The sequence below is a fragment of the Esox lucius genome, chromosome 17 (assembly GCF_011004845.1).
Source record: "Esox lucius isolate fEsoLuc1 chromosome 17, fEsoLuc1.pri, whole genome shotgun sequence".
NCBI lineage: Eukaryota > Metazoa > Chordata > Actinopteri > Esociformes > Esocidae > Esox > Esox lucius.
The window spans coordinates 34,758,225-34,782,256 of NC_047585.1; the positions used below are offsets into that span (position 1 = coordinate 34,758,225).

Below are 24,032 nucleotides of genomic sequence, written 5' to 3' on the forward strand. Positions count from 1 at the left end.
TTGTTTTCTCCCAGGCTTGTGGGCACAGAAGTTGGTGCACAGTGGCAGGGAGTTGGCGGGTGCTGTTAGTTACTTTGTTGTAATTTCAGTAAATAGTATGGAGTTGTGTTCTGCATGTTATGCAGCTGTGTGTTGTCTGTCGTCCAGCAGTAGGAGCCAGGGCCAAATGCTGTCTGTTGTCCAGCAGTAGGAGCCAGGGAAAAATGTTGTCTGTTGTCCAGCAGTAGGAGCCAGGGCCAAATGTTGTCTGTTCTCCAGCAGTAGGAGCCAGGGCCAAATGTTGTCTGTTGTCCAGCAGTAGGAGCCAGGGCAAACTGCTGTCTGTTGTCCAGCTGTAGGAGCCAGGGCCAAATGTTGTCTGTTGTCCAGCAGTAGGAGTCAGGTCTAAACGTTGTCTGTTTACCAGCAGTAGGAGTCAGGTCTAAATGTTGTCTGTTGTCCTGCAGGATAAGTCAGGGCCAAATGAAGCATGCTGTTGTTGTTTTCCTGCTCCTGTGGTCAGCTCAGTGTGTGTGTGTGTGTGTGTGTGTGTGTCTGATGTCTGTGTGTTTTAGTGTTTACTTGTTCCCTCCCTATCAGCAGGCTGTTGTGTGCTGCTGGTGGTCATCCAAATGGAGTCATTGCTATGTGACCTCATTGTAAATAGGGCATCTTCTCACCCCAACCCTCAGGCTTATAGTTTAACTGGCAGCCTATTATTATATTTAGCACCCTGCTGTTAACAATGAGGTAAGAAGGGTGAACTGTCACTGTTAGGTTTAGTGAGTTGTACTGTTGGTTTAACTATTCTCTTCTCTGAGTGGTATTTGTACTGTTGGTTTAACTATTCTCTTCTCTGAGAGGTAATTGTACTGTTGGTTTAACTATTCTCTTCTCTGAGAGGTAATTGTACTGTTAGTTAACTATTCTCTTCTATGAGAGGTAATTGTACTTTTGGTTTAACTATTCTCTTCTCTGCGAGGTAATTGTACTGTTGGTTTAACTATTCTCTTCTCTGAGTGGTATTTGTACTGTTGGTTTAACTATTCTCTTCTCTGAGTGGTATTTGTACTGTTGGTTTAACTATTCTCTTCTCTGAGAGGTAATTGTACTGTGGGTTTAACTATTCTCTTCTCTGAGTTGTATTTGTACTGTTGGGTTTACTATTCTCTTCTCTGAGAGGTAATTGTACTGTTGGTTAACTATTCTCTTCTCTGAGAGGTAATTGTTCTGTTGGTTTAACTATTCTCTTCTCTGAGAGGTAATTGTTCTGTTGGTTTAACTATTCTCTTCTCCGAGAGGTAATGGTACAGTTGGTTAACTATTCTCTTCCTTCTGTGGTAATGGTACTGCTGGTTAACTATTCTCTTCTCTGTGTGGTAATGGTATTGTTGGTTAACTATTCTCTTCTCTGAGTGGTATTTGTACTGTTGGTTAACTATTCTCTTCTCTGTGTGGTAATGGTATTGTTGGTTAACTATTCTCTTCTCTGAGAGGTAATTGTACTGTTGGTTTAACTATTCTCTTCCTTCTGTGGTAATGGTACAGTTGGTTAACTATTCTCTTCCTTCTGTGGTAATGGTACTGCTGGTTAACTATTCTCTTCTCTGTGTGGTAATGGTACAGTTGGTTAACTATTCTCTTCTCTGAGTGGTATTTGTACTGTTGGTTAACTATTCTCTTCTCTGTGTGGTAATGGTATTGTTGGTTAACTATTCTCTTCTCTGAGAGGTAATTGTACTGTTGGTTTAACTATACTCTTCCTTCTGTGGTAATGGTACAGTTGGTTAACTATTTTCTTCTCTGTGTGGTATTTGTACTGTTGGTTAACTATTCTCTTCTCTGTGTGGTAATGGTATTGTTGGTTAACTATTCTCTTCTCTGAGAGGTAATTGTACTGTTGGTTTAACTATTCTCTTCCTTCTGTGGTAATGGTACAGTTGGTTAACTATTTTCTTCTCTGTGTGGTATTTGTACTGTTGGTTAACTATTCTCTTCTCTGTGTGGTAATGGTACAGTTGGTTAACTATTCTCTTCTCTGTGTGGTAATGGTATTGTTGGTTAACTATTCTCTTCTCTGAGTGGTATTTGTACTGTTGGTTAACTATTCTCTTCTCTGTGTGGTAATGGTACTGCTGGTTAACTATTCTCTTCTCTGTGTGGTAATGGTACTGTTGGTTAACTCTTGTCTCCTTTGTGTTTGTCTACAGGAGGTTTTTCCAGACAGCTCACTTCTATGTGGAGGATAGTAGTTCTCCCAGGGTGGTGGCCAATGAGAACATTCCTGTAATCCCCATCCCAGGTAACACCCACCCTCTTAACACACCTTCGCCCTTTATCTAATTAACCTGTAATTCGTTTCGGTGTTACATTTAGTTCATTTTGCTGAAGCTCTGATATGAAGTGACTTAGGTATTCCCCACTTGGCAGGCTTCATTCAGGACCCAAACATTTTCTTGTAATCTTTTTTTTTAATTCAGTCACTGACTCAGTTTTTAGAGCTAGGCATTTGTAACACATGGATCCGATTTCTGGGTTCACCCATACACAAATTTGAAGCCTTTTCATTTACAATCCGATATGCTCTGAACTTCTGACACGGTCTGATGTCCTCTTTGGCATTGGGGTAAGCAAAAATGTAAATCAGAGAAAGAGATCAACAGAGTATTTGTTGAGTTGACATTGAAGATGTTGAGTTCCGTTTGGCTCCGTCAAGGCAAGTTGGAAACATTAGTTTTTTCTCTGTTGCAAATTGTTTGGTTTGGCAGAATAAATACAGCTATCTTCTACTGTCAGACGCAACCTGTCAGATTCCCGATTTCCCCTAAATGAATAACCTACTGTAAGGAAGTCAATGGGATCCTTCAGCATTTGAGAACGGTTGATAATGTCCTACTTTTTCAAAGCATTTTGTGGGAAGCATTTGGTTAACACGATTGCTAGATGTCTTTGTCGGATACTAGTCGACATCTCCAGGGAATTTGTTAACTAGTTAGTCATTCATAGTTTTGCAAAGCTGTACTCAGTATTTTTTATTTTTTATTGGTTGTTCACAAATAATAGGCTATTTGTGTTAATACCATTTTGTGTCACGCCACGTACCATGTGGGAGGGAAACACGTCCATCAACTTTCCCATTGACACATAACTTCGGTGTTGCTTTCGCTCCCAATTGGCTTGGTTTTCTAAACAAAGCAACTGGGAGGCAGGCTCGAAGGCCGCCAGTTGTGTCTTAGCAGCTATGATAAAAAATCTTGACAATTCTGGAAGTCATTTTTAAGCTCTCAGCTAACTTAGCTCTCAGCTAACTCAGCTAAGTTAGCAAAAAGTGCGGTGAAACATCCACCGACTAGCTTCTCTTGTCCAGTGCGGTTTGCACTGAACCAGATTAATGTGCTTGTACCTGTTCTATTAGGTTGGATATAAAGGTTTTTTTCTCTGAGAGACTTCATTGCCCAGTGTGGGGACAATATGAAGTGGCAGCTAGTCAATAAGACGATAAAAAGGTTGTGGCATGTGTAGTAAACACTCTTTTATGAAGCAGTGAGGCTCTGAGGACTCCAAGGGACCGTGGCACTCTGGCACTCTGGCCCATGTCAAAGCCTTGGTTTACTTATAGAAAACTGCTGATGTCGGTATTGACTCTCCGTTCCGCCTTTGTCGGCCTCTCTCCCTCTCTTGCTCTCATCTCTCCTCGCTCTTTTTTCCTCCACTCGGTTGCTCCGCTGGTGTCCTCTCTACGAGATGCCAATTGATTGACATGCCACTGACCTCCATTGGAGGGTTATACACGGGAAGATAGATGACAAGAGGCATTTGGTACACCTGGGTCTTATCACTGGGGAGAGGTGCCGTCTGTTATATGCTTTCTGAAACGCTAGCTCCTCTGTTTGTACAATGTCCAAGGCTAGCCAGGCTGTTTACACTGCCAACCAGCTGGTTCACTGCCCTGGAGGGTTTTCTGTTCGTCTTTGGACTGAAGTAGAGCTCAGTGCAGAAGCAGCTAAGCTAGCTATCTGGGAGACCAGGAACAATGTCATACAGGAGCAGGGCTCTGTGGGAGTAGTGGGCATGCTTAAGGGGATGCTGGCAGCAAGACTGAGAGTTTGGTGTGCCTGTTACGAGAAAAGTCGGAATTAAATACTTAATGTTAATGAGGAGGAGGAAGATCTGGAGGCTTTTTTCTCTTCTATCGGGCGCTTCTGAGCGTGACATCTGACAGCTGAATGGTTATTTAATGTAGCGTGGGATCTTGACCCAATAAAGGAGACAAAAATTCATGTGAACACTCATGTTATTTCACTTTTCTCATATTGCTCCCCTATCTTGGGACTAATTGCTTCTTTCTATGCAGACAACTCTATAAACCAGCTCAGAGGACAGTGTTAAGTGCGTGTTAATGTTTATGAGGGGAATTTGTAGAACAGTGATTGTTTTACAGCTTCTGAAATGCTAAATCCACCCACCCACCCGCTGAAACTGAACGTTTATGTGAGTTTAATGAGGAGGAAGAGAACTGGTGGAGGAGGTAGCATAGAGCCCAAACTGTTTGTCTGTCTGGGTCTTTACTCCATCGTTCATCATATCTTACCGTATTCTGTTCACATCAATGGGATACCATGTGTGCACAGCAATGGTCCAATAAATCCAAGTGTCCCATAGTGTTTTAATCAACTCCATTGATTAGTTTCCAAACGGAAGACGCTACAAAGAGGCACTTAAACAATCTCCCAATCAGCATCAACCACTGGACCAACGGAGGGAGTGGCGGCGTGCCTGTGATCCCAGCTGGGAGAATGTATTGGCGGTGATACCAGGCTATAGCAGATGAGAACAGCAGCTGCTTGTTCTGTCCACAGCCCCCACTCCTTAATGGGTCATCTGGGACTGATGTTGCTCATCTGACAGATGCCACCACCTCTAAACACCCATATTAGACAATTATGTCTTTGTCGGCCAGTGACTCGTCTAGCTGAGGTGTCATTCCCGTGGTTCTGTGTGAAGTGGCCATTAAGGACACGGATTAAGCCTGGTCCTGGACAACGACCAAAAAATCGAACTCATTGGAAATGTGTGTCCGTGAAACCCCTACTATGTTGTTGTTGTTTTTTTCTCAACACGACAAGAGTAGATCCACAGACTGTAAGTATCTGTCTAGGATGGACTGATTCAGGACCAGTTCCATCATTTAGTTCACAATAAATTGTTTATAATTGACAGGCCTCTTAGATCATCAGCACTCTGAGGCTGTTCTGCAAGCTCATGTCGGCTGTGCTGAAACACACGCGCAGATGTGCTTTCTCAGTCTTTCTCTCACACAGACACACACACACACACACACCTACTTGGCTCTGTGGATGAGGTTTGTTTTCCCCTTCAAGTGTGATATGTTTTCTACAGATGACATGGATGCCATCCCTGTCAGGCAGTTCATCAAACACATCATGGAGCTCTACTCCAATAACCTGCACGGCTTCTCTGAGGAGTTTGAGGTAGGAAGGAACACAGCACTTTTAAATGCTACCTCTGGGATTTAGTTGTGTGCATGCATGTGTGTTTGTGTGTGTGTGTGTGTGTGTATTGTGGAGCAGATGGCTGACTGTGAAGCAAGTTATGAGTTCTAGGTGCTGATTGGTCCCAGACAGTGTGTTCCTGTCCAACCTGTGTTGAGACACAAGGCTAACATCACACCACCCCAGAGGGAATGCCCACATTACACACACTTACACTCACTCTGCACACGATACACACACTCACCCTCTGCCCACAGCACACACACACACTTAAACCATAAGTCTTAATTGGGGTTATTCAGGAAGGTGCAGGTGAACATGGACTATTTACAACAACATTATTCAGAGATCAGATGTACAGCCACGCTGCTAAACTGGACTGGTCACCTTAATGTGTGAAAGGGTAGACATAGAATTCACAGCTCTACAGCTAGGCTATACAAACCCAGTATGACTTTTGGCATGGATTTCTACCCATCAAGGTTAACTGAATAGACTCTTTGCTGTTTAGAAATATACAGCTCCGGAAAGAAAAAGACCAATGCACCTTTTTCTTTCCTTTCCAAAAACGTTGAAAAGTGAGGAACAGAAGCGTTCAATTTGCACTGGTCTCTTAATTTGAACCCTTCTGTTCCTCACTCAAAACCTTCCTTTTTCGACTTTTTTGGGAAGGAAAGAAAAAGGTGCAGTGGTCTCCTAATTTTGTTCCGGAGCTGTAATTCAGAAAGACTTGGTTTGGTTTTGGTCATTGTTTTAAGCATAGTTTTGCTGCACCTCTATTGACCCCCTGCCCCACCCCGGACCCTTGGTTGACCTGTCTTTAGGAGGTCCAGCGCTGTACGGTAGATCTGAAGATCACAGCAGAACATTCCAATCACCCGGACAACAAGCACAAAAACAGATACATCAACATTGTGGCCTGTAAGTCCAACGTGCTGCACACCAGAGAAATGTCCCGCCTGTTCTGTTCACACGGGATGTCAAGAGAGACCCAGACGGAGAGTCATTTTCCTTTGTTGTATTCATCAGATGATCACAGTAGGGTGAAGTTAAGACCTCTGGCTGGGAAAGATGCCAAACACAGTGACTACATCAACGCTAACTATGTAGACGTAAGTCAACCTTTTCATTGAAATGTCTTTAGCACCTTGTGCTTTGTCTTGATCTTTAGGTATGATTACGTTCCTGCTCATATGCTTTTGGTAATCACTCATTAGACTCAGGTTATGTGTGGTACCAGGCCTGCAAACACAGCACTTTTTCTGTTCTGTGATGGATGTCATCTGTACCGGCAGGGCCGGAGTGGGACAGCCCGGGAGTTGTGTGGTTCCACAAGCCCGCAGGGCGGGGGGGTTATATAGGGTTTAAAAATATATATAGTTTTTCGGGAACTATATTATAAATATAAATACAGATAAAACAAACGCTTTTCAATATGTGAAATAACGATATATAAAAGGGTAGTGCTGTCAAACAATTAAAATAATGAAACCTGATTAATCTCAATCTTCTGTAGTTAATCACACTTTCATTTAAATGTAAGAATGTGTTCAAATGTTGCCCTTAATACACACGTTTCTGTTTACAACCAGTGCATTGTGTAAAAGACGTGTTTATTCTAAACACATTGCTTGGCTTGGAATTAAATAAATGCAAGATGTCCACTTACCACAGTAACTGACAACCTCTATATGTAGCCTGTGTGGATCTAAATAGAACATTGCTGGTCCCGTTCAGTAGTTCTACCATCTTATATTGTTCTCTTCATTAAGGTACCAAGTAAAACAACTGCTACATTAGGCTACTGTTTAAAACACATAGCCCTTCTTATCTGGGGAGTTGCTAGGTGGTCAGGCATTTGATCCAACACGGTATCACACTTAGGCTGGTCAAGGTACTGTATTGTCCTGTGATGTTTAGGCTGAAATCTGGATGAAATGGGGTTCAGGTGGGGGCCTGTGAACATTAGCTTTCCTTATGGATGGTTAGCCACAACAAAATGCTTGTGTCTCTATTAAATGATTCCCAAATTCAACCCAATGCATAAAATAGGCTACTTGAATAGGAAATGGCATACAACATTAGGCTGTTGCTTAGCTTAGGAGAGCAAGAACTAATTATGACAACTTAATAGGCTAATCTACAAGCCAGGTGTAAGCAGGTGGATTCACGCAACACAAAATCTTGGGACTGTTGGTAAACAGGGTCTGACTTAAGGGAGGCATGGCTGGCCTTTTCATTCAATGGGTTTTTGGAGGGAGGTTGAGTTGCGGGATGTAAGGATATTCCAATTTCCACTCATCCATTAAACTAACGGATGTGTAGCTTACTAACGCATTGATAGGAAGAACTCATAAACTATGAATGCCTCATCTTCAATGATAAATTGAAAAAAAATACCCATAAAGCGCTCAGGACAAGTCATCCGACAAAAATGTTACCAGAAAAGCAATAAGTGCAAGGAAGTATCCTACTGCAATCCTGACAGCTCCCGCTATAGTCTGGTGAAGTTAACCATTACCTATGAATGGCTCTGAGGCTCAAAAATATAAAATGCATTAACAGCGATAAAAAATAAATAAATACCAGCATTAGTCTCAGTATTTTAAATTAATCGCACGCGTTACTGCTTTTAACTTTGACAGAATTACATAAAATCTGTTCACTTCTTGCTTCAGTGCCTTTCTTTTTATACCTTGCTTCTTCCGCTTTTCCTTTTCCGCTTTTCCTCCGTTATCAGTCACACGTTACCAGTCGCGTCAGTCGCTCTCTCTCCGATGTAAACGAGTAATTACGTCAGGTCAAGTAACTGTCGGAGGACCGCCCGTTTGGTGTAGGCGGCGGGGGGGTTGCCGGCCCAGTTGGCAGCGCTTGTGTGTTTGTAGGTGCCATAGAGAGAGAAATAGATCATGTGAGGTACGTACAGCACTTTGAAGAGTGAGCCGCGCTACCGTAAATCGGGAGGCCGGGGGCCCGCTCCGCGCTGCAGCAAGTACTGCGATGATTAAATAGCTTTTTCCTGATCCCCTGTCGTCGGCCCGACAGCCTGCGGCCAGGCAGGAATGGTCCATATTCTCCCAGTTTCTCAGTCTGGCATTGTCCACAGGGTTACAACTGCCCGAAGGCTTACATCGCCGCGCAGGGGCCTCTAAAGTCAACCTTCGAAGACTTCTGGAGGATGGTGTGGGAGCAGAACACCGGCATCATCGTCATGATCACCAACCTGGTGGAGAAAGGAAGGGTAGGTGGTCTCTCTCCGGCTGCAGGGGGATCTCATGGCTTTTGGTCAACACGAATTGCTAGCTGTTTTTAAAGAACGTGGCCCGTTATTTCGTGGAGATTATCGGGTTGATGTAATTGTTTCCATTGAGAATTTCATTGATTTGGTTGTCTTTCACAGGAAATTAAATGTGCGTGGCTGCCTTTCACTGAGAATGGAACTCGTGTGGTTGTCTGACACATAATTCAATTCTTGGGGTTGCCTTTCACAGAGGAAGTGTGACCAGTACTGGCCAACAGAGAGCAGTGAGGAGTATGGGAACATCGTGGTGACGCTGAAGAGCACTAAAGTTCACGCCTGCTACACGCTGAGACGGTTCCTCATACGGAACACCAAAGTCAAAAAGGTGTTTTTCAGTTCCCAAGTCTAATAATACTAATCATTTGTGGAAGTAGTTGTTGTCATCCAAAGCCACTTCATCATGTGTACATGTATATTCTTTAAGTACGGTTGGAAAATATCAAGAACTAAATTAAATGCTATTTTGCCAGCAAGTCTTGTAGGACATTGTATATTTGCCATGTAGTCGCAGTCCATGTTATTTCTTAATGTTGTCCATGTTGTTTCAGAGTCAGAAAGGCAACCCTAAGGGGAGGCAGAATGAGAGAATGGTCATCCAATATCATTACACCCAGTGGCCTGACATGGGCGTTCCAGAATACACACTACCTGTCCTCACCTTCATCGGACGCTCCTCTGCAGCCCGAACACATGACATGGGCCCTGTCCTTGTACACTGCAGGTATAACAGCTCGCAAGGAACAAAGTTGTCCTATAAAGTAAAAAAAAAAATATAATAATAGTATTCTGCCTCAGTTTGCTGCACAGAATCCTTTTGCTCATTATCAGAAACACCACACGGTTTCAGAGACACAGCTAGTCCCGCCTCGGATTCATCTTTGTTAAGATTGTCGGTCCGTGAGTCTACTTGGTAGTGACCGGGCGGCATTATGTTCTGGTTCTGTAGTGCCGGTGTCGGGAGGACTGGGACGTACATTGTTATCGACAGCATGCTACAGCAGATCAAAGACAAGAGCACGGTCAACGTCTGGGGCTTCCTCAAACACATCCGCACACAGCGGAACTACCTAGTTCAGACCGAGGTAACGTTTGTCTGTGTCTCCCGCTGGGAGTCTGTCTGTGTTGGTCTGTATCTGTGTGTGGGTCTGCAAGAGAGGTCTTTTGTGCACTCCGTAGTTTTCTCCAGTCTGATTGGTCCCCCCCCTCGGTCTACAGGAGCAGTATGTGTTCATCCATGATGCCCTGATGGAGGCCATCCTGGGCAGCGACACAGAGGTGCCCGCCTGGCAGCTCCACGGTTATGTCAACGGCATCCTGACCCCTGGCCAGGGGGGGCGCACGCGCCTCGATAAGCAGTTCCGGGTACGGCGACCATGCACAGCAGAGTGACACGTTGTAGGCCAGAGAGGATGAACCGCTGAATACGTGATGTTAGGGATGTTAGTCGGACGACTGGCTACTGAAAACATGTCACATTCATTGCTGGTTCTGCGTGTCACATCCCTTCCCAGTTGCTGACCCAGTGTAATGCCCGCTTCATGGAGTGCTTCAGCGCCCAGAAAGACTGCAACAAGGAGAAGAACCGGAACTCTTCAGTTGTTCCATGTCAGTACAGTAGTTTGGTTGATACTAGCCAAGGCTATTTTAAGCATGTCAGTGAAATTGCCCATTGTCTACTGGAACATATAGGCAGTGTGAGATGATGAGAGGATGTTTCATTCTTTGCCTTCCCGTTCATCCCAGGAAAGAAATACTTTAGTTGCTAAACAGTGTGTACCCAGGCATTTTTTTTCTCTGCATTATTAGCTAGTAGTGAATGATGGCAGTACACAACCAGGGATGTGTGTGAACGCGTATCTCTCCTTCTCTAGCGGAACGAGCTAGAGTTGGACTGGCCCCTCTCCCTGGAATGAAAGGCACAGACTACATCAATGCCTCCTACATAATGGTATGATACTTCTATAGTACACACACACACGTACACGTGTACACACACACACACACACACACGCCCTGTCCACTCTTTCTGCTTGTTCTGTCTGAGCATAATGAAATTTATTCTTCCCTGTAATTACCCTGTCTTTCAACCTGGTATTGCGTGAATACTCTCACAAAATAAAAGTCAGTCATTCATCTTAACAAATAATTAATACTGAGAAACTGAGACAAGGGCCTGTACACAGTACTCAATCATGATCATATGTAACCTTTTTAAACAAATGTACATGAAATGTGAAACCTAACAGACAATCAGTTTGTTCTGATGTTTCAATTACATAATTAGCAGGGTAAAGTGTTTGTGTAGATGATTTTGTGAAAGTTCATTAATATGACTCGTTGACCTTTAACCTGTCCCCACCCAGGGTTACTACAGGAGTAATGAGTTCATCATTACCCAGCATCCTTTGCCCCACACCACCACAGACTTCTGGAGAATGATCTGGGACCACAATGCCCAAATAATCGTCATGCTCGCGGACAGCCATGGTTTGGTGAGTGGAGTAGTTGGCTACCAGTGTTGGGAAAGCTGGTCAGAAAATATAGTTGACCAATTTACCATTAATTCACTCTGAGAAATTATTTATCATGATGTTGACTCCCCGTGTGGCAAAACGAAGACATTACAGGCAAATTAAACTTTACAATTTAGATACATTTAACAAAAGTATTAACTTTGTTCCAAACTATAGTTTTTGGCCAGCCTCAGGGTATTTTGTGGCCTCCTTGGCTTTCATTGATAATTCTCTTAGCGATCATGTTAAGATGCCTTACCTAATTTCACAGGTATTTGCGGCAGTACTAAAAGTCGCAGTTCATGCTCAAAAAGCAATAAAAATCGCTAAGATGAGGCAGTTCTGCATGGTTTATTTAACCTAAGTCAAACTCTATTCCAGAAATATCTAATAAATTGTTTTGTTTTGGTTCAAAATGTAGAATCACACCCAACACTGCGGTTTCAACAGTACTCCATACATTTGGCCCACTGACCCATACGTCCTTTGCATGTGTATCTAGGCTGAGGATGAGTTTGTGTACTGGCCAAGCAGAGAGGAGGCAATGAACTGCTTAGCCTTCACCGTTACTCTGATCAGCAAGGACAGACTGTGTCTCTCCAATGAAGAGCAGATCATCATCCATGACTTCATCCTGGAGGCCACACAGGTACACTAAACCTTCACCTTTGACCTTTCAACCCACCTGTGTGACTGTGTATTACCCTCCCAGACCCTGTCGTACCCATACGCCGATAGCAGGAGCATGTGTGTCCCTGGGTGCTCCTTTAAAATGGGTAGTAATAGTGATTTTGAGCCTGGACCCTCTTTGGTTCAAGGGTCACCAAACTTTTTGGGGCGTGAGTGCTACTTTGAGAAGTTAAAATGTTGCACACTCGTTATTTATTTTGTTAGTCATATTCTTCTCCACAGCAACCTTTTTATAGGTCCTTATTGTAAATGAGACGCTACCATGCTTTTTTTTTCAATATACCTGGTAAAATAAGTACAACCCATAAATCATATCGGAAGAAAACGTTTGTTTGAGTTTAATTCCAGTTTGTGGTGGAACAGTGACAACTGCATGTTCTTCATAATGTACTAGTTATCTCTGTAAGATTATGCCTTACCCTGTAACAGGATGACTATGTCTTGGAGGTGAGACATTTCCAGTGCCCTAAATGGCCCAATCCAGACGCCCCTCTCAGCAGCACCTTTGAGCTCATCAACGTCATCAAAGAGGAGGCCATGACACGAGATGGACCCACCATAGTACACGATGAGTAAGTGTGATAATATGTCCCTCTCTGTTCCTGGTGGGTTTGGAGATGGTGTGATAATATGTCCCTCTCTGTTCCTGGTGGGTTTGGAGATGGTGTGATAATATGTCCCTCTCTGTTCCTGGTGGCTTTGGAGATGGTGTGATAATATGTCCCTCTCTGTTCCTGGTGGCTTTGGAGATGGTGTGATAATATGTCCCTCTCTGTTCCTGGTGGCTTTGGAGATGGTGTGATAATGTGTCCCTCTCTGTTCCTGGTGGGTTTAGAGATGGTGTGATAATATGTCCCTCTCTGTTCCTGGTGGGTTTAAAGATGATGTTTTAATATGTCCCTCTCTGTTCCTGGTGCGTTTGGAGATGGTGTTTTAATGTGTTCTTCTCTGTCCCTGGTTATTTTGGAGATTTGGTTTGGAGATGCTGTTTATGTGTTTGTTCATGTGTTTTTCTCTTTTTCTGGTAGATTTAGAGATGCTGTGTGTGTGTTAATGTGTTCCTCTCTGTTCCTGGTGGGTTTGGAGATGCTGTGTGTGTGTGTGTGTGTGTGTGTGTGTTAATGTGTTCCCCTCGGTTCCAGGTGGGTTTGGAGATGGTGTGTTAATGTGTTCTACTCTGTTCCTGGTTGTTTTGGAGATTTGGTTTGGAGATGCTGTTTATGTGTTTGTTCATGTGTTTTTCTCTTTTTCTGGTAGATTTAAAGATGCTGTGTGTGTGTTAATGTGTTCCTCTCTGTTCCTGGTGGGTTTGGAGATGCTGTGTGTGTGTGTGTGTGTGTGTTAATGTGTTCCCCTCGGTTCCAGGTGGATTTGGAGATGGTGTGTTAATGTGTTCTACTCTGTTCCTGGTAGGTTTGGGGCAGTGTCTGCAGGGACTCTGTGTGCACTCACCACTCTGTCTCAGCAGCTGGAGAGCGAAGGGGCCGTTGACGTCTATCAGGTGGCCAAGATGATCAACCTCATGAGGCCGGGAGTCTTCACAGACATAGTAAGTTCACTCATGCCCCAGTCTCATTGATCATCTGTGGTGTAGTTAAAGTAGTAGTTAAGTATTACTCCTAAATCAAAAATTGCATTTAATCAAACACTACATTTAATTTAACCTACAACGTTTTCAAAATACAACAGAAAGAGCAATCATTTAAGAATTTTAGCTGTCCAAGTAAAAGGCTATGTGTGTCTAGTTCATACTGGAGCTTCACAAGCAATAACTCAATTTAAAATTGGAAGATACATTCCTTTTAAGCAAAAATGACATCAAACCCAACTTGAACAGACATGCCTTTGAAGTTTTCTGGCCAAATCAAGAGAACAACAACTAGTCACAAAAACAACCCTGTCTTAACTGAACAAGAGGAGCACATCTGTCTATGCTCCATCTTTGATTTGTCATTTAGCCGGTGAACAGTTCAACCCTGTAAAAGACAGATAGTACAATCACATTACAATGACGCATGTGGAAATACGCAACCCTTTATGCAAAGTGTAAGTAACCTGACAGTTTTATCCACACAGTGACTGTAATTTTAGGGAACGTAATAACACATCCCCCTCGCCAGTCATACCACGACTTCTCATCCGGGGCTTTTCTATGCTAGCTATGGCTCATCCATGTAAGATGCAGATACTAGGCCGTACCTCACAGGGAATGCAGGTTCTTATACAGGCACTTCACATTTGGATTACTACAGCTCCCTCCTAAAGGGCCCCTGGTGTGTGCAACCAAACCCATGCAACTCATTCTGAACGCAGTGGCCCGTCTGGTATTCGACTTTCCCAAGTTCTCCTATGTCACCCTGCTTCTTTGAACAAACCAAATGGCTTCCATTTGAAGCTCGCATCAGCTACGAGGCCCTGGTTCTTGCCTATGGAACAACAAGAGGAGACTCTCCTCCACACCTTCGGCCAATGCTGAAATCCCACATCGTACATAGGCCCTTCGTTGCGCCACGGCTGGGCTCTTGGCCTTTCCTGATCCACATATTCAAATCTCTGTCCTGGCAACTCGATGGTGGAACCAGCTTCCACTGGAGGCTAGGATGGCACAGTCTCTGCCCATCTTCAGAAAACATTTGAAAACTCACCTTTTTAAACAATATTTCGTTTATTGGTTTTGTCTTCTTCCCAGCAATTACTGATAACTAATTAATTGATTAGATTGCACTTACTATTAAACTGTGTGGTTGTTTCACCTGCTTCTTTTTTTAAATGTATGAAATTACTGCAAGTTGCTCTGGATAAGAGCGTCTGTGAAGTGACTAAAATGGGAATGTAAATCTGTCTGTGAAAAAAGGCATGTTAAATCCCCATAGTTCTCACCCTACATTTTAACCTAAGAGAAGTCTCTGTTCGGTTTTACAAAAAAATATTTGTGTTTAATTCTGTGAAATATAGTGGTGGTCATTGTCCATTTCTCATTCTGACATCACCAATTTCACAATACACATAGAAGCAACATTAGTCAACATTAGTCAATATATATATATATATATATATGTATATGTGTGTGTGTGTCTCTGCCTTTCCAGGAGCAGTACCAGTACCTGTACAAGGCTATGCTGAGCCTGGTGAGCAGCAGAGACAGCGGGCTGAGCCCCCTCTACCTGGACACTAATGGAGTGGTGGTCATCATGGACGAATCAGATCCTGCAGAGAGCATGGAGTCCCTGGTCTGACTGGTTAACGGGTCTGACTGATTAACGGGTCTGACTGGTTAACGGGTCTGACTGGTTAACGGGTCTGACTGGTTTACGGGTCTGACTGGTTAACAGGTCTGACTGGTTAACAGGTCTGACTGGTCACTGGTCGGACTGACCTCACTATAGCTCCCACCACCACCCAAAGGCACTTAATTTGTACAACTCTGAGAAACTAAGAGAACTTGGCAGACTTTCCCTGAGGCCTTTTTTGCCAGAACAATTGGTTAAAATGAACAACCCGATTACCTTTTTTACACTGACTATATGACGTTTTTTGATATTTATTTTTTCTGCATTCTTTTAATTGTTATCCTGCTGAGTGTTTGCGCCTGTTGTTTTAAGTTGTTTCACGTGAGGAACAAGGAAGCCGCTCGGTCCAGTTTGCACTACACTGTCAGTGTTACTGCCTAACTCCCTGTTACATGACGCAGTAGCGATATCCACCCCCCCTGGCTCCACTCCACTACACTCACTGATCTCGTTTTTAAAATTGGGGCCAAGAACAGACTTTCACCTCAATAAATGAAGAATGAAGAACGAGGACGGCACTGAAGGTTAACATGATCCAGTCCAGTAGATTTCAGACTCTCCCGGTTTATTCCAATGTATGACAGTACAGTGTCTGGTGGTAAACGCTTATAATCATGGTAAGCATTTATAATCTGTAGACAGACTTTATACGTATTCCTAAACCCGAATATCCCCATTCTTATTTGTAGATTGTACCCATATTTTTTTTTTGGAAAGTTGTATTACAACTACTGTGAATGTTTATTGAACATTTATTGCTTTATATTAAGATTTATATTGTTTTGTAATATATGACTATATCCTTTATCCTATTAAGCAGCTGGTGTTACTGTCTGTTCCTCTCTTGCCTCCCACCTGTGTGGATCCAGTGTTTGGACACACTGAGACACATTGACTGCGTTTAGAGGGGCAGCCCAATTCTGATGCTTTTTTCTAGTCATTTGTCCTTTGACCTGTCTTAAAACTTTTCACATCAGATTTGCAGAATTGATGTGATTGGTAAAAAAAAAAAAAAGACTTGAGTCTTCATGTAACTTTTCAGACTCAAGTCTTCATGTAACTCATATACAATTGAGTTTACTAAAGCACAGCTTTCATCTTACCAAATTAATGGCGTTCTCATTATGTTGTCTGAATGGGATTTTTTTTTCTAAATTATAACAAAAAACACAGTTGAAAACTGTAAACTAGAAATTATAATAAAATATTAGAACATGTTTTTTGCTGTTACCACAAGATTATTGGAATGCCTCCAACCATCGGTCAGTTCTCCTTTTCTTATAATTTCACCCCCCACACCACACAGGAACAAACACACACACACACCAGAAGTCCAAAATGTATGTCCATACTTCACTGTGTGGCAGTTTTAACTGGGCTAAAACATAGGTTGTTTTTATTGCCCCCTGCAAAAAGCCAAAATAATATCTACCCTGCCCATCTATACTGTAGCTATACTCTGTACTGATACATATATACTGTATTTTCCTATTCGTTTCCTCTTCTCACTCACGAGGAGCTTGCTAAATGAACTCACAACTCTCCAACATTTGGAGACAACCATTATTTTGCCTATTTTTTTTTTTATCTCAATCATTTAACTTTATGCTGTATACATTTCATTTATAACAAAGTGTAATTTGCTATTTCAAAGTCATGTACATAATTTACTGAAAGGATCAATATATGCTGTGTGATCATCATAGACCTTTATATTTTCATACAAAGCATTTTTCTTTTACATTGAACCTTGTATTTCTGGTATGTAGGAATCAACTTTCCATACAAACAGATTACACATTCCAACAAAAGTCCATGATGTAAAATTGCAACTGATTCTCAACATAGTGCCCTATTTTTGAGATTCTCTACTAGGTGCCCTACTTTTGACCAAAAGTAGTGCACTTTAAAGGGAATATAGTGACCTTTCAAACATTCACCATTATTTTTTTCTCTCAGGGTCGAAATATGTTATTCCTCCCCATTTGAATATTACACTTTTGTTATAAATTGGTTTGTGCTATGGATGGAACATATCCAGGGAGTCACTGAGTAATGTTTGCCTCCTCAATCCGTCTGAGCAAGTTCAGCAGTTGTTCTATTTTGTAAACTTGAAATTTAATGATTTTGTCCATTATATTCTATCATTGTATAATAGTACCACGGTTTTGTATTACTATGGTACTGTAATATGATATCTCATTAATAAAGTGTAATAGTGCTATTTAATACGTAAATTGTATTGCTATACATTAAATAAAGTATTGGTTTTGATGTACTTCATCCTGTTATCTGTGTCAGATTGACAGTATGAAGCAGGGTCTGGATTCTCTTATAACCAATTCTTCTAGTCGTAAGCCCTAACCAGCTCAAGTCGCAATATCGCCCTCTGCTGGTTATCTGCCTTTTGGGATTGGTTATACCTATTATGCGTGTAGGCCCTGGTTCAAATACAGTCAATTATAAGTAATACAAGGCAAAAAACGACTATTTGTACAGTTATTTTTATTTAGAGGCCACAGCTCTTGCATATTACAACTGTTGGCTTTCATAAGGCAAAAGCAAGAATGAATCCACCGGCTAATTTCACACAGAAAACGGAAAGCGTTCGGAAAGGGTGGGGACCCACAGGCATGCAGCGATGACCCAGAATGCAATGTACAGCGTTGTATATACAAAACAACAGACCCAAAGAAATGCCACAGATCTCATCCTAATCAACTACACGATCAAACAGAAAAGACGGAACCAACTTTCATTTTGGTAAATAAATAAAAAATATTTTCTTTTAGCTCTCTTTTCTCTGTAAAAGTGCAACTAAATTTAAAATAGATCAGAACCTGTTTCAAGGTTGTTTCAACAACGTAGAAATAAAAATATAATCTCCAACAAGATATCAAAATGGAGCTTTTGAGAATATTGCATTTCTAGAATACCCACTCATTTTTGTTCAAAATGGCTGCTGGACGATGTCTGGTTAGTGATAGAGTGAAAGATTATGAGGTCACAGCATCGACACAGACGAGGAAACGAAAGTTTTAGAACATACTATTGTGATGGGAGTAGAGTAGACAAGAAGATGTTTATCCTAAACAGCATTGAACTTAAATACAGAGTCATTTTCAGTTTGAAGGAGTTGGCATCCACTTAAAGACAGACAATACAAAGAAAAGGGTCCATACACTCATCGTCACAACAATGTACCATTATAATGAATGTAGAATACGACAAAGAAGCGCCATATAGGTTTGCATTGGACAGGGACACACCTAATAATCTCACTCAACATTGTCAAACAAATGGTACTCCATATTGCTTAGGAACACAGAAATGAATTTAGAAATAAATTAGTCAAAGATACCATTGGTGCTATTTTCATCATGACACAGCTAAACTGTCAGTCATGGTTTATTTTTTCAACATTTTTATTATTTTTCCTCAGTATAGTAATTACTATTTTTATCATTTATTATAGGTCCTTCATGGGCATTTCGAGCTGACAAATAGGTCCTAGAGTGGCTATCTGAGTAACAGAGTTGGTACATGCATCGGTTACCAGGCTAAGTCAAAAGTTGTGAGAGGGGGTCGGGCGAGGGATTTGGAGACAGCGGTAAGACGGGAGGTAAAGGGAGGCGTTGGTGCCGTTTGGCTGTTGGGCGGCGCTGGGCTCTAGTCGTCGTCTTCGTCCTCTTCGTCGCTGTCTTTCATGGAGATGCCTCCCATGCCTCCCTCCTTCATGGATGCATTTGCCTCCTCCAGGGTCAGCCTGTTCCTCACCGTCTCATACATCTTACTGTTCAGGGTGGAGTCTAGCACCCCCTGCAGACGGAAGTCGCGGTACTTTTTCTACGAGGAGGATTAGTAACATTGATTAGCTGGTACAGTGGGGATGAAGTGGAGCCATGATAGGGCTGAACAAAGAATGCGTGTCACTGAATTAGAGGCTGAACGGTGCGGTGATCACAACAGTGAGCATGAAACGGGTTAAGGTCTTTCCAGTCTCCCTCAGGGCACTTTTAACTCCTAATGTGTGACACTAAATAACCTTGACAAGTATTGAACATACCCTTTCAAACAGGCTAGCTTTAGAGGATCACAATGCGCCGTGCCAGGGAGTTACCTTAACGATCCTGATGAGGATCTTGAGCTGGTAGACATGGAGCTGCTGGTCCATACGCTCAGTGAGCCAGGTCCCCAGCAGGTTCATGGTGGCTGTGTACCATTGCTGCAACACACACAAACACAACGTTCTCCAGCAAAACACACACACACACATAGACGCAAACACACACACAAACACACATAGACAAACTAGAGCTCTCTACATATCAAGATGCAGCTTGATGTGTTCTCTAGTAAACAACCAGTCTTGTAAGCAAACACAAACAGACACACACGCACACACACACAGATGGGGGAAAACTTTCCAACAGCTAAAACAAAAACATTCACTGTATTCTCCAAGAATGACGAGACAGACGTTTCAAAACATACATACACACACACACACACACACTGGATAGTAGAAACACACTTAACGTGCACAAATGCTCCTCTCAACAAAAAAAAAAAGAACACATTCATTATTTTATAATTCCCATTTCTCCAGGCAGGGCACTACGAAAATCAGAGGGAAACAATTACATTATTAAAAAATGGCCAAGGTGTATTGGTAGTGGATAAGCATATTAATCAACTATGCCATCAGTATGTTTTCTGACACAAACTACTTTTCAATAAAGTAACATAGTAGGCCATACATCATTTCGACATATACCTCAAGGGCATTTGCATTTACCACTTTGAAGTACAGGTCAAAGCCCTGAGAAGGCTCTTCAATACCTACTAACACAATAACGTCACAAAACCTTGATTCTACATTCTGTAACTCCAATGTAGTTTTAACTAAATAATTTGCAGAAATTAAATAATGATGAGAAAGTGAGTAAATGGTTAGGCAGGCAAGGAGCAAACAGTTGTGCTATTTTCTTATACCTTTTCAGAAGAACATGTCATTCATTCAGAGTCTAGGATAAGATTGAACCAGATGATTCATATCAAGTTATAAGAGAACAGCACAAGAGAAGAAGAGTGATGAACCAAGGAAGACAGGAAATAGTCGTCCTCCTCCAAACGTCCAGAGAGAAGATCAACTTTGAGTCATGTGGAGTGAGTAGGCAGGGCCAGGAAGGAGAGCCTGGTGCATCAGTATTGGACTATTTCTTCTTTATTGGTTTGATTGGTCTAATCTGTAATTTCACTGGAATCAGCATTATTAGTTCCATAGAGATGACTGATAGGAGGTTTTGGCGCTTGAGGGTCAGATCTTAGCGGATGGATGCCTGTCCACTTCACACAGTCGAGTTGAGCCTACGTGCGTGCATTGCATGCAGACCTGGAAGGCAGGTAGGTTTGGTGTGTAGGTAGGTTTGATGTCTAGATGGGTGGGAGACTCAATTTGGTATCTAGGTGGTTGGATGGCTAGGTATGGTTTCTAGTTGGGTGGGTGGGTTTGGTGTGTAGGTGGGTGGGTATATTTAGTATCTAGGTGGTTGGATGACTAGGTTTGGTGTGTAGTTGGGTGGGTGGGTTTGGTGTGTAGTTGGGTGGGTGGGTTTGGTGTGTAGGTGGGTGGGTGGGTTTGGTGTCTAGGTGGGTTTGATGTCTAGATGGGTGGGAGACTCAATTTGGTATCTAGGTGGTTGGATGGCTAGGTTTGGTTTGTAGTTGGGTGGGTGGGTTTGGTGTGTAGGTGGGTGGGTGGGTTTGGTGTCTAGATGGTTGGGTGGGTATATTTAGTATCTAGGTGGGTGGATGACTAGGTTTGGTTTGTAGTTGGGTGTGTGGGTTTGGTGTGTAGGTGGGTTTGGTGTCTAGATGGGTGAGTGGGTAGATTTGGTATCTGTGGTTGGATGGTTGAGTTTGGTTTTTAGATGGGTGGGTAGCTGGGTGGATTTCATGTATATGTGGGTGGATGGCTGGGTGGGTTTGGTGTCTGGATGGGTGTGTGGCTGGGTGGTAGGATTACTGTATGACTGAGGCAGAACCATATCAGGTGGAGGGTCATGCTAGAAGATGTACACAGGAAGATTATTTGACTTGAAATCATGCCATTCAACATAATGTGCTAAAACAATGTAACATTAGAGATAAGTGCCACTTTTTGAAGAGAGAGGAGGCGGCAGGAGTTATGGGGTTAATAAAGAAAGAATCAAGAGAGACTCAACCAAGTTGTTGAAATGAATAAGAGAAAGAGAGAGAAAGAGAAGGAGATAATGCAGCTTTGGGGATTTCCATGCAGAGGGATGAATGTAGAGTGTTTGAGGGAAAATAAGGTGTACAGAACCAGTAATCTAATCGTCAAAGACACTCTAAATCTAACAGAAATACAAAGTTAAACACTGTTGCAACCAAAACATCCACAGCTCAAAGGACATCAACAGTCAAACATGGTAGTGCTGGGTAGTGCCAGGTTAGAAGCCATCATACTAACAACAGGTTAAAAACAGTAGGGGAGGCATACTGTTCAGCAGTGTAGAAACACAAGGAGACACACACAGACAGCCAGTGTTGACCTCATAGATGACAGCAAACACACTTCACAGCAGTAAAACAAACCTGTCAAACACAAAACGCACACCACTCCATTACGAAACCCTGCACCTCTCAGACACACAAAGCCAACACACAGAGTGCAGGAACAGTAGGCCACTGCATGAGAAATACCTCCCAAACATACGAATACGCAGCTAACCAACACACTGAATCACTGTAACACACACACACACCTCTCAAACACACAAAGCCAACACACACACACACACACACACACTGTAGTTTATATATCTCAGGGGTATGAAGCAAGCACACATCACTGCAGTGCACCAGGAAAACGGTGGACACATTATTTAAAATGTATCACATAAGGATTATGTGCTTGTAAGACAGTGCTCTCATATCCCTGGCTTCTGCAAGGTCAATGTGTTTTAAAGCACTTCTGCATATTTGATTTGGGGTCACTCGGATCAGGAATGTTAATGATGCATCTTAGCGCTGGAGTGATTTACGTGTAGCCTTCTCGTTCTTTACCCAGAGAGCACTGCTTTCGATAATCCTGCCTGATGGTGCTTTTTTGGACTCTTTGTTTGTAAACAAAAGTGATCTAAACGATCCACAAAGGTCCAAAAGCACTGTGGCAATGCACACCAGAATACAGCTGGCAGGAAAGGGAGAGTAAGAGAGAGAGGAAAGAGGAGAAAAGCACATTGAGGAAGACATAAGCCTCTTCTGTACCAGGTGGCTGACGGCAAACAGCCCCTGGTGTCAAAATGTGACATAACATATCCCTTCTCTGTCACAACTGTTTCGCCACATTTTGGAAAGCTCCCTCCCTATTGAGCGGGAGGAGACGGCATCTTACTTACATCAAATAACCTTTCTATATACACCTCCTCATTGACCTTATCTCGCAGAATGTCCTGAGAGTGGCGGACACAGGTCACGTAACCGTCGGCAACATCCATTCCTGGCTTCTGAAAACACCAGAAAGACATGTTCTTTTAAAGACCTTGTTGCCCTGGGAGAAGTGAACACAAGCATTTTGCAACATGGCTATAATGTGTATGTGACCAAGCTTCAACTTCAACTTAAGAAATGTAAGCATTGGCAGGCACAACCATTGCTAACGTCCTACACACTGCATGCAGACACAATGTAAGTGTATTTACAATCTGGCTGAACAGCACAAGAACTTGCCTGTCAGAATGTCACATACTTGTCTTTAATTAATAATTTAAGGTCAACAGACCCACAAAGTAAAACTAATGTTAAATGAATGAAATAGAGGCAGGTTTGGGAGGGGCAGTTATTCAATATTCTGCTCAGCAAAGCATAGTACACTATCAGCAGCCCCCAACTAGAACGTATGGAATACCTTTGAATTAAATAGATTTTTGATGTGTTTTCTATTATATCTCCCAGATTTACTGGTTCTACATTTGACAGAGATAACTGGGACAGTGAGAAACACTTACAGGGACATCCACATACTTTGAGGCAGCTTTCACCTAAAATGAGAGATGGATTGTGAATAATTGTGAATAATTTTTATCATTTACACATTCACCCCATTACTAAAATAATTTCCATAGTTCCATCTCCGATTTTGGAGGAGTTGCATCAGACAAGCCGAATCTTACCGTGAACGACATGAAAGATGAAAACAGAGTGCCTTCATCATATCTGGAGATCTTGGCCAACAAGCCCTCCAGAATAACCACAAACTGAGAAGTGGTGAGACACAAAAACAACATATTACCAAACAAATAATAACCGGATTCATCCCACTCCACAAAATTCCTTGTTCCTCTGCCCACTTCAGAAGAGATATTTTTGATTCAGTGTAAAACTTTTTGGGGCTCCATGTAGAACCCTCAGTGAGATCGGGAATCTACATGGAAGCCGAAAAAGGTTTCTGCCCGGAACCATTAGGGTTCTGCCTTAACCCACAAGGGTCAACCACATAAGAACAGCCACTGAACAAATCTAGCTTCTAACGAATGTTTAGCACCCACAAGCACCATTAGATCAGTACCTTTGCCACCATGAGTTGGATCATGTCCTTCACACTCTCCTCAATCAGTTCATCTATTTGGGTATGGTACTGTTTCTGAAAGACCAAAATGACATACGCTTCATCTATTCGGTGGTACACTTTATGTATATTTTGTGTTTGGTGATCAGTTAT

The 24,032-nt window shown here is 42.4% G+C and overlaps 2 protein-coding genes across 12 annotated transcripts in view; one reads left to right on the top strand and one right to left on the bottom strand.

Moving 5' to 3' along the window:
- The window catches only part of ca16b (carbonic anhydrase XVI b), a 195,876-nt gene extending 178,316 nt beyond the window's left edge, over window positions 1-17,560 (top strand). For both annotated transcript variants that reach the window (XM_013138224.4, XM_013138225.3), the window contains exons 14-29: window positions 2,190-2,281; window positions 5,380-5,471; window positions 6,317-6,413; window positions 6,522-6,604; window positions 8,599-8,733; window positions 8,984-9,118; window positions 9,342-9,514; window positions 9,740-9,875; window positions 10,009-10,155; window positions 10,305-10,398; window positions 10,665-10,741; window positions 11,157-11,285; window positions 11,809-11,955; window positions 12,426-12,568; window positions 13,410-13,545; window positions 15,086-17,560. In XM_013138224.4, coding sequence (XP_012993678.2) covers window positions 2,190-2,281; window positions 5,380-5,471; window positions 6,317-6,413; window positions 6,522-6,604; window positions 8,599-8,733; window positions 8,984-9,118; window positions 9,342-9,514; window positions 9,740-9,875; window positions 10,009-10,155; window positions 10,305-10,398; window positions 10,665-10,741; window positions 11,157-11,285; window positions 11,809-11,955; window positions 12,426-12,568; window positions 13,410-13,545; window positions 15,086-15,232 — 1,963 coding nt within the window. In that variant the 3' untranslated portion in view covers window positions 15,233-17,560. The remainder of the gene's footprint in view (window positions 1-2,189; window positions 2,282-5,379; window positions 5,472-6,316; window positions 6,414-6,521; window positions 6,605-8,598; window positions 8,734-8,983; window positions 9,119-9,341; window positions 9,515-9,739; window positions 9,876-10,008; window positions 10,156-10,304; window positions 10,399-10,664; window positions 10,742-11,156; window positions 11,286-11,808; window positions 11,956-12,425; window positions 12,569-13,409; window positions 13,546-15,085) is intronic.
- Window positions 17,561-17,774: 214 nt separating this feature from the next.
- LOC105016910 (calcium-dependent secretion activator 1) overlaps window positions 17,775-24,032 on the bottom strand; it is a 101,856-nt gene continuing 95,598 nt past the window's right edge. For 9 of the 10 annotated variants that reach the window (XM_020055513.2, XM_034287351.1, XM_020055515.2 and 6 more), the window contains 6 exons: window positions 23,880-23,954; window positions 23,485-23,568; window positions 23,320-23,352; window positions 22,711-22,818; window positions 19,407-19,511; window positions 17,775-19,132 (listed from right to left, as the gene is read on the bottom strand). In XM_020055513.2, the coding sequence (XP_019911072.1) occupies window positions 18,956-19,132; window positions 19,407-19,511; window positions 22,711-22,818; window positions 23,320-23,352; window positions 23,485-23,568; window positions 23,880-23,954 (582 nt within the window). In that variant the 3' untranslated portion in view covers window positions 17,775-18,955. The remainder of the gene's footprint in view (window positions 19,133-19,406; window positions 19,512-22,710; window positions 22,819-23,319; window positions 23,353-23,484; window positions 23,569-23,879; window positions 23,955-24,032) is intronic. The other variant, XM_010881074.5, reaches the window with a different exon arrangement.